This window comes from Girardinichthys multiradiatus, chromosome 4 (genome assembly GCF_021462225.1).
Source record: "Girardinichthys multiradiatus isolate DD_20200921_A chromosome 4, DD_fGirMul_XY1, whole genome shotgun sequence".
Classification (NCBI taxonomy): domain Eukaryota; kingdom Metazoa; phylum Chordata; class Actinopteri; order Cyprinodontiformes; family Goodeidae; genus Girardinichthys; species Girardinichthys multiradiatus.
Genome location: NC_061797.1, coordinates 37,671,746 through 37,681,972, shown reverse-complemented (window position 1 = coordinate 37,681,972; position 10,227 = coordinate 37,671,746). Strand labels below are relative to the sequence as shown.

General features: G+C 38.1%; 1 protein-coding gene across 1 annotated transcript; it reads right to left on the bottom strand.

Moving 5' to 3' along the window:
- Positions 1 to 1,896: 1,896 nt before the first annotated feature.
- LOC124866438 (cytochrome P450 1A1) lies at positions 1,897 to 5,547 on the bottom strand. The gene is made up of 7 exons (XM_047362217.1): positions 5,398 to 5,547; positions 4,196 to 5,065; positions 3,963 to 4,089; positions 3,771 to 3,860; positions 3,417 to 3,540; positions 3,193 to 3,279; positions 1,897 to 3,009 (listed from the first exon to the last, which is right to left on the bottom strand). Exons 2-7 carry the CDS (start codon positions 5,033 to 5,035, stop codon positions 2,712 to 2,714), a joined length of 1,566 nt encoding a protein of 521 aa, XP_047218173.1. The 5' UTR covers positions 5,036 to 5,065; positions 5,398 to 5,547; the 3' UTR covers positions 1,897 to 2,711.
- Between the last annotated feature and the right edge of the window lie 4,680 nt (positions 5,548 to 10,227).

The following is a 10,227-nucleotide window of genomic DNA, read 5'->3' as shown; positions in this document are numbered from 1 at the left end:
AACCTGCAATGAAGACAATACATTGCTCTTTTAATCTCTTTCAAAAAGTGTTAAAAGAACTCTTATCAAATAAACCTGTTTGAGGCTGAAAAAGATTTTAGGTTGGGGCAGAGGTTACCTTTTACCAGATTGGTTTTCACAGATGATATCAAACTTTACTGACTAAACTTTGAAGGTGAAATGTCGTTCAACAAAGGACTAATCTACGGGCAAGAATACAAGTGCATGACACACTTTTCAGATTTTCATTTGTAAAAAGTTTAAAAAACCATAAATTATTTTCCTTCAACTTCAAAATCACAAACTCTGTGTTGGTCTGTCACAACAAACCCCCCAAATGTGCTTAGAATAAAGGTAATTTAATTTGAAATTGTTCAAGGGGTCTGAATAATTTTGAAAGGTGCTATAAGTCATGGCCTTTTAGTGGGGCGAGATCACTGGGATTTGTACAGACAGCGAATGACATGGCATTTGATCAGTTTCACAACCCTCGAAGAACGAGGTGGACAATTTGTAATGCAGGCTACAAACCCTCAGGTTTGTAGGCTGCCGTGCTCACACACACAATTCTAGCTATGCCCACAATTTCCAATAGGACTCTTTTGAGATCAGGGACTTCACTTCTTGGCTGGTGTCCTAAGAAGTTGGTTCAATTAGTGTTTTTCCACATAATGCCCATTATCGGGTGAGGTGCACCAGTCCCTCCTGCAACCCACACAAAACACACCAGCAACATTATGCTGTCACCCCTGTACTTCTCAGTTGGGATGATGTTCTCAGGCTTGCAAGCTTCCCCCTTTTTATTCCAAATGTGATAATGGTAATAATGGCCAAACTCCTTTGTTTCCTCATACTATTGTACAGGTCCCCAAAAAAGGTCTTTGTCCTTGTGTGCATTTACAAAATGTAATCTGGCTTTTTATGGCGCCTATGTAATAATGGCTTTTAGCTCTCGGTGTAGCCTTTCAGCCCACATCAGTACAGGACATGGTTTACGCTCAATACCAGTACTCTCATACCAGTTTTTTGCTTTTGTCAAGGGGTTGTTATGCACATTTTGCAGAAAAATACACCCATCTCTGGGAAATAGAACCCTTCTCCTTCCTAAACAGTACAATGGCTGGGTCTTTCTGTGTTCTTAAAATGTGCAAATAATTGTGGAGGTCTACAATTCTCCTCCCAATATCTTATTTTCCAGTCATGTCACAAGTAGTGTGATGGGTTGCCCATAATACATCCACAGGAGTGCCTCCATTTAAAGAAAATATTTTGAAATTATAGTTTAAAATTAATACAAAGCTATCACAATCATCCAAAAATTGTTTAAAGACACATATTACATGTAAAATTATATAAAATACTTTTTACATTTATTCTCTAATGTGACCCCCAGTGTATTACAAAAGACTACACAATAACATTGGTTCATACAAAAAAACATTTGAACTGAAGTGCACAGCTTTCTGTATTGATTTCAACAAAAGTGCCACTCGCAACATGGCGGCAAAATTGACGCACAGTCCGGACGCTCATCTAGCAAAGAGGCTGTTAGCTCGCAAGTTAACAGCTTTGTTTCTTTTACTTATCTCCATTATCATTGACGGTTGTCTTCAAGCAACTGGAGTGTTTATATAATGAGCCTCGGTGTTTTTAGTTGGCAAAATATAGATTTTTAGCTGCAAAATATGTACGTAACATGAAAGCAAAGCGAATGTCAGTGGCGCGTTGTGTTGTCGCTTTACGTCACTTTCTCTCTGAACCATGTGGGTTTGTTGTGAAAAATGTCCCCTTCCTGATGGCATGTGAATGGTTTTAGAATACGTGAGAGATCAAGTTTACATTTAATCAGTTATTACATCGTGATGGTCTGTGCATAAAATTAGACAGACAACTGCATTATCTGTACAGCATTTTATTTTATTTCTGTGCATAGAATAATTCAAAACCTTACATTTTTATACAATAAATGACATACAAGAAATATAAAATTGTACAGCAATATGATATTTTTCCAGAATCATTTGAACTGCCCTGATTAATCATTTTTGGCACAAATAAGTGGTTCACCTCAAACATAAACAAATGTTTGGATCATAAAAAAAATGACCTATAAAAAATACAGACACACATACACATAATCACATTTAGGGATAGAAATATAGCTTCAGGGTTGGCATTTACAGTACACTGAAATTAAAATAATAAGCTTACAAATGTGAACGGTATCATACTGTAATATCTGTTTGCTTCAGAGACGTCTGTTACAAAGTATTGATTACAGTGCCCTTCATAGTAATGCCCTATAAAGTTTACTCTCCATCCAAAAGACGAACAACTCTTATTGTATGGTTGATCACTTCTACATGGGTTGCTTTTAGATTACAGGACAACACAGCAAAACAAAAAAAACAAAAAAAACATGCTTTTACTTGTTCTTCATTTAGATGCAGAGGCAATGTGTAGACATAATGCTTTGCATAGTCTCAAACTACAAAGTAATTGACCCAAATGTAGACATCTCTTATAATCTGCATCAAGCAAATTTCGTTTACTTGCCTCAATGCCGTTAGCTCTATAGATAAAGGCCACCCAGTGCCCTACTTTCTTAGAAAGATACTTCTTTCGCTCACACTTAATGTAACTCTTCATCTATAGTGTCACAATCAATATAGAGCACCTTTAGAATGTTACATTCTAAATAATGCATAGTTTCACTGCTCATCCTTAGGTCTCATTGCAACTCCCAGGTAATGGCGTTTGTGCTTCATTGTGAGGCCATACTCTGGGGTCATGTCCAGGGGCTCCCCAGGTAATTTGTAAAAGTGCAGCTTCTGAATGATAATTGCCAGGAAGAGGAAGACCTCATTTCGTGCAATAACCTCGCCAATGCAACGCCGCTTTCCCAAGCCAAAAACAAGCACCTTCTCTCCCTCTGACTTGTTCACCTCTGTGCCGTCAGCATTGAGGAAGCGGTTTGGGATGAACAAAGATGGGTCTTTCCAGAGCTCTCTGAAAGGCAACAAAATAATGATAAAAAATCAGGCTTGCTCCTAATTTATGTAGATTGGGTTTTTTTCTGTTTACAACTTGCAGAAAATGCCTGTCATGTAAGGTGTCACAGCTGTGTTGGTGCAGGGGAAACTAAAATATAAGAGTTCAGAACCGAATAGTAAAAACTATAAAAAAACTTACTCGTCGTGGTTTATCTGCCACTGGTTGATGAAAACACAAGTATCTTTGGGAATGAAGTAGCCATTCAGAGATGTATCTTTTGTAGAGCTAAAACAAAATCGAAAAGAAATGTCAGCCCATTGAGAATCCTTTCTCGTTGTTGATCTTTTTTGCCTTCATGAAATACTCTGCATATCATTACCAGCTAACCTTTTTAATCAGTAAGTAGAAGAAACAAATCTTACCAGTGTGGGATTGTGAAAGGCAGATATGAAGAATGACGAAAGAGCTCCAGGATGAAAGACTCCAGTAAAGGCAAGTTGTTTCTATCAGAGAGAACAGGTGAACGATCCAGACCAATTTTCTCCTCTAAAAATAAAAAGAGTTGGTTAAATAGTTGAAATCAGGGTGGAAAAAGAGGCAGCACAAATTGTCTTCTTAATGACAAATAAAATCACGTTCTATTTTGTGATTCTGAAGCAAAGTTTTTTATTATCAATTGTAATGAAGTAATTTTTTTAATTAAATATTTTATGTCAATTTAAATATTTTGTCATTTTATGTCATGAATAAAATTTAAGGAAAAAGCTCAAACTTACTGATTTCTTCAAAAAGCTGCTTCTCAACCTCTGGATAAGCCACAAGGTACATCACTGCCCATGACAGAGCAGTAGATATGGTGTCAAAACCTAGAACAACAAAAACAGAAACAAAATATTTGTGAAGAAGCCTTTGTTGTGTAAAATAATGATTACATTCAATAAAACCTCTCAGCATGTAGTAAAGCCTACCAGCTCCAAAGAGGTCATTGACTATGCTGACAACTTTCTCATCTGACATCTGGATGTTGGAATTCTCATCAAGCTTCCGGTCCTCGCAGTGATCTATTAAGGAGTCTGTGATGTCACGAATGTTATCCTGGAAATAATTAATTCGGCTGTTTTAGTTAAGTAAACCATGTCTTAAAAGTGAAAAGAAGATTGGAGTCAATATTTTTTTATAGCTTGTTCAGTGTGTGGTGTACCTTGTCAAAGGTGGCATAGTGCTCATTGACGATCTTTTGAACAAAGTTGTTGAAGCGGTTGTTGATGTTTACAAACTTCTTCATTGATTTGTTGGGCAGATACTGCAGAGCAGGGATGAAGTCTGCTGGGTTGCCACTGCCAGCCACCGTGACAAAATCCTCGGCGAGGTTTACCAAGCCCACCAGCTCCTGGTCATGGTGGTTATAACGTCGGCCAAAGCACATCCCACAGATCACATTGGCAACAGAAACAACTATGTAGCGGAAAGGGTCAAATTTGCCTTCAGTTGTCATGACATTTTGGAGTTCTTTGATCAGGTAATCAGCCTCTTTGCAGATGTGCTCCTCCAGCAAACAGGAGTACTCTGGGAGCTTTCCCTCCAGTGAAGAAAAAGAACGCAGTGCATTGTAGGCAAGCTTTCTGCGAGCCCGCCAAACACCAGCTTTGTCTGTGCTGAAGGCCAGACTCTTGCCATCATTGATGAAGCTGAAGCTGTACAGGTCTGGCCTACCGGCGAAGTCATCGCCCTGTTTGGTGAGAGCTTGTTTAACTGTTTTATAGCCACTCAGAATGACAACTGGACGCATGCCTAGCTGAATCTGGAACACATCCCCATAACGCTTGCTCATTTCAGTAAGACTTAGGTAAGGCTTGTTGCCCAGCTCTAGCAAATTCCCAATGATGGGAAGCGAGCTCGGGCCGGGGAGTTGACAAAGCCCTTCAGGGATCTCTCTGTGGAAATGCTTAAGCGTCAGGTAGACGAAGCACACCGTCACCAAGGCTATCAAACCCTCAGACACTGAGAGTGCTCCGATGAATGGCAGTATCATTATTGCCATGATGACAACTTTCTCTGTTCTCTGCTTAACCTGTAAATTAAATAGGAGGGGCATTAGATCAGTGTTGACAGAGAGAAGAAAGAAGTGTTGCAACATATTGATCACACGGTGAGGACTGAAGTAAGTGAGAACCGTGCCATGTGTTTCACTCTAGACCTGTTGCACAGTAAATATCTTTGCATCCTTTAGACTATGTACAGTTTTACATAGGTGTCTAGGACATAATTTATAAATTCCAAGCTGAAGAACTGCATATAGTATGTGCATATTACTAATTTACACTACAGCTGTGTATTAAAGAATCCTCTCAATCTTGCTTCTTTTTTTAGAAATAGCTTCTATCATGCAAGTAATAATCTTACCTGTTGTGGAATGATAAAAAGAAGAGCACTCTAATCCCAGAGATGCGTTTCCAACAACATAAAAAAAAGTTTTGCAAAGGTGTCCTTAATGTTGCTGATGTCTTCAAAACCGCGAGTGGATTTATAATTTATAGAGCGCAATATAATCTGATTGGCCACTGTTGGTGACATCATCTCCCCTCCCCTATCTCTGCGTCTCTCTTTAATTCTCCGCCATGAATGAAGTTTGGAACAGAAAAAAAGTTGGTGGGTGTGTCTGTGTGTGGTCCTTTCATTACACAATTTGCGTGCATTACAAAGTGTCTGCCGCGTTTTTCAAGTGTAGGTGCGCATGTCAAAGGCAGGCTGCAAATTAATGTCTGATCTGCAATAACACAGTTCAAATCATAATCATCATGCACTTGTTTTGCAGGTGGTTCAGAGTTTGCAGTATCTGCTTTATATGTTCTGTGCAATCTTTTCGGTATTTTCATGTGGTATGAGTTGCAGATTTTATCCACTTGGATGCACTTCGGCTTGTACAGGTAGGCTATTTGCCGACGCAGAGACTTTATTCATACGAGTGTTTTCTGTCAGGATAACCGCAGAGGAGTTCATGTCCAATGAAGGAGCTTCTTGATATCCTTTCGACGCTTTCTCGCATAAACAATGAAGCTGACTTAATTGGACCTAATGGGTTATTTGCTTGTGATTGTAGTGATATCAAGAAAACTTTCTACCATACCTCGCAGATTTGGAAGTGAGAACAGGACTGCTTGGTATGCCTGCCTTTTCCATGCACGGCAACACAGTGCTGATAAAAAAAAAGGATGTCATTGCGTGCTTGTACCTGAATGATCTGTGCTAGAGTTAAAGATTGACCAGTTGCGTGAGAGCGCAGTGATCAAACTGTTCCCTCCCTTTCGAGGAGGATGCTGGGCAGAGATAGGGAGGGGGAGCAGGCGGCACTGCTGTCGGAGCGCAAGGGCAGACGAGTTCATTACATTAAGCAATGTGCAATGAGTGGCTTACCGTTCCAACTTGAAACAAAAAACAAAAAACGTAAATGGTTAAAAAAATGTGAATTTTAAGACCATCAAGCTGTTTCTCAGCTTTACTTTTGTTTTTATTTATTTAAACTTTTTCTCCCCTTAGCTGAGATGCGATGTAAAAGTGCACGTTTTTTTATCTGTTGGACCAGTGCTGGGCAAGACGTTAGAAGTTTGCAAGTATCAACATAGACATTTTTCAAGCAAAAACTCAAAACTTAGTTACTTAAAAATTATATTTCTTAAGAACCATACAAATTGATTTCTAATAAAGAAATGTTATTTTATGGCCAGCTTATGCAATCATTGAAAAGACTGCTAACTTGACTAGGCATTGACACCTTCTACAAGGAGGATAATCCACAAAAGATAATTTCAAAAAAAATATGGCTGTTTGTACAGAGCTGTATCAAAGCATAATGGTGAAAAGTTTATTGGAAGGAAAACATGTGGTAGAAAAAGGTGCCCAAAGAATAAACTTTGGGATTACCACAGAAATTGTCATAAGTATCTTACTTGGGTTAAGGAGAAAATGGCTGGACTGTTGCTAAGTGGTTCAAATCAATGTTTTTTTCAGATGAAAGCAACTTTTGGTTGCTTGAGGTCTAGTGTGAGATTTCCACAGTCAGTGATGACCCGGGGAGCCATGTAATCTGCTGATGTTGTCAAGTCCAAAATCAGGGCAGCTGACTACCAGGAAAGTTTGGAGCACTTCATTCTTTTCTCTGCAGACAAGCTTTAAGGAGACACTGATTTTATCTTGCTGGAGGACTTGGCACCTGAACACACTGCCAAATTCCCCGATGCCTGCCTTAATAACCATAGTATCACTGTGTTTGATACCCTGGTATCACTGTCCGTAAAGTCTCCTGACCTAAACCTTATTAAGAAACTTTGGTCAAGAAGAAGATGAACACCAGACCCAGACATGCAGATGTGCTAATAGCTGCTAATAAAGCAACCTTGGTTTCCGAATACTTCAGCAGCACCACGGCACCAATGCCACACTGCATTGGTGCCGAAATTCATGCAAAACAAGTTCAGACCATGCGTTGACTGCTTAGGGTTAGGGTACATATACAGTACATATAGCTGTCAGTGGGCTGATATTTCTGTATTCATAATCCTTTATTATATTAATCTAATATTCTAATTTTGGGCCATCGTTAGTTGCAACTCGTAATCACAACTAAACATTTCATACACCACCTACTGTGTAATTAATCTATGAGTTTCGCTTTCTGAATCAATTTACTGACATATATTAACTTTTTTGGTGTTGAGGTAAAGAAAATATGGACACATTCATTCATTCACTTTCTATTCCACTTATTCCATAGTGGGTCACGGGAGAGCTGGTGCCTATCTCCAGCAGTCTACAGGCGAGAGGGTACACCCTGGACAGGTCGCCAGTCCATTGCAGGGCAAAAAATATGGACAATCTAAATATATTTGTCCTTCAGATAAAGTGTTACTTAAATATTCTGTCTATGTGGAGAATTCTGTGGCTCAAACCACAACATTGAAAAGATTTATATACTAAATTACTTCTTCTTAGTTCCTGTTTTACAAGATACATATAACCTTGTAATTGTTTAAATATGTGGACAATTTTTCTTAGGATTTTTTTGTGCGTGTTAAGCAACATAATTTGAATTAACATGACGTCTAAAATCAGAAAACCTATAGTGCAGTAGTGTAGAAAAAGGCTATTTTGACAAGATTACATTATTTAAATAGAAAGAACATTGCTTTACAATGAGGCAGGTTGACCACAAATAGGATAAGGAATCAGAGGAGAATATTTATTTATTTGGAGTTTATTATTTCGGAAAAAGCTGTCAAACTATGTTTTTCCCAACTGAGGGGGTTATATTGCCTCCCTTACTGGTTGATTTGAACACATTTAAAATTCTCTTCAGAAAGTTGTAAAATGACAGATAAAAATAATAATAAATATATATATATATATATATATATATATATATATTATTTATTGCCTAAACAGTCTGGGACCAAACCGCCTCGGCAACGGACTTTTTCCTTTAAATATAGTCAAACAGACGAAACTTAATTTGTTCAGTATTCAGTGCCATTAGGTCTGCATTTCGCAGCGCTTTCTAGATCCCCTGGGGGGTGTGCATGGGTTGAACTGCAGGGTCTCTTTATCCGTGCGCCCCGGCGCTGCGCCCCTGGTGCTGCAGGTTGCGTGAGAAGCCTGCTACCGTCCAGAGGGGAGGGTCTTGGTCTTCTGGACAATCCCAAATCTGCTTGGTTAAGTCACGCGAAGGCTGTAGCCTCTGGAAAAGACACAAAGGTTTTAAACTTGTAGAACAAAGAGCGAAAAGCTCGAGTTTTTTTCCGCCCCCCACTCATTGCCTGCACGAAGGTACACATATTTGCGCGCTATAGCTTCTGTAATTGCGAGGATGTTGGAGCTTTGGAGTCATGCAATCTGCCACTCAGGCTTCACTTTCAGCAGTCATGCAACGCGCTGAGGTCGCTGTAGAGCAAAACAAGTCACGAAAACTCTGAACTCTGGACCTCGTCACCCCCTCCTTTACAGGGTCTCAGAGAGCAGCCTGCTGCGATGGTGAAGAGGGTAACTAATAAATCATAATTATTCAGCATCATAATTATTCAGCTTGATATCAGCGTATGTTTTTTCTTTTTTTTACAGAAGAATAAAATAAGATTAAGTAAATAAATTAAATATTTGATTTGAAACTTCAAAACAGATCATTTAGACAGGTATAATAATTGTACCTTTACCTCTTTCCAACATTTTTATTATTTGTGTTCATAAGATTTGTCCCACAAGGCGAGTTTGTTTTTAAAGCACCCTTCAAAGACAAGATGATTCAAAGTCCAGTTCATTGCGGGAAAGAAAAGCTAAATAAAGGCACATTAAAAACCCGACAACAATATAAAAAGAAAAAGAAATTTGAAAATGCTAATTTGAAACAAATAAATGGCCAAGATTTAATCAAATTGGACTGATTAAGTAAGAGCGTGGAAAAACTAAAGTTTAAATGGAGTTCAAAAATATTTTACCTTTACATACAAACCTAATGGCGCATCTCAATAAATACATTAATTTCAGGCATTCAGTTCAAAAAGTGAATCTCATGTATCATACAAATTCATTATACACAGAAGGATTTATATCAGTTGTTTATTACTGTTCAAATGATCATCATGGTTATCCTTGTTGCTTGTACACATTTTCCTACCACACTCTTTCCTTCCTCTGAACTGTCCATTATTATGCTTGGATGCCACATTATGAACAACCTGCTTGTTTACCAATGATCTTTTGTGGCTTACCTCCTTGTAAAAGGTGTTATTGGCTGTCTGCTAGTCAGCTGTTGGGTCAGCAATCTTCCCTGTGATGTTGTAAACCAACACATGGTAATATTACCTGTGTGAAAAATAATTTTTTTTATTGGTTTTATGTAATATAATTATCTGACAAACTGAAATTCCTGTTGCCATTAACTATAAGCTGGAATCATCAGTGAACAGAAATAAACACTTGGAAAATGTTACTCCCTTTAATAAATGCATGTATTGGTTTTACTTTTTAAATTAATTTAGCAAAATGAGTTAACTTTTCACTGATATTCTAATTTATTTAGATGTAACTGGACTAAAACCTACCTTCTGTTATAAAAACTGTTTTAAAAGTCCTAAAATTGGAGTTTGCAGGGGTATGGAATTTAAAAAAAGAAAATTACTTCACTCCAATTACAAAATTCAAAAAGGCTTTTTAGAAAAATGTATTACACACTGAGTGCATTAC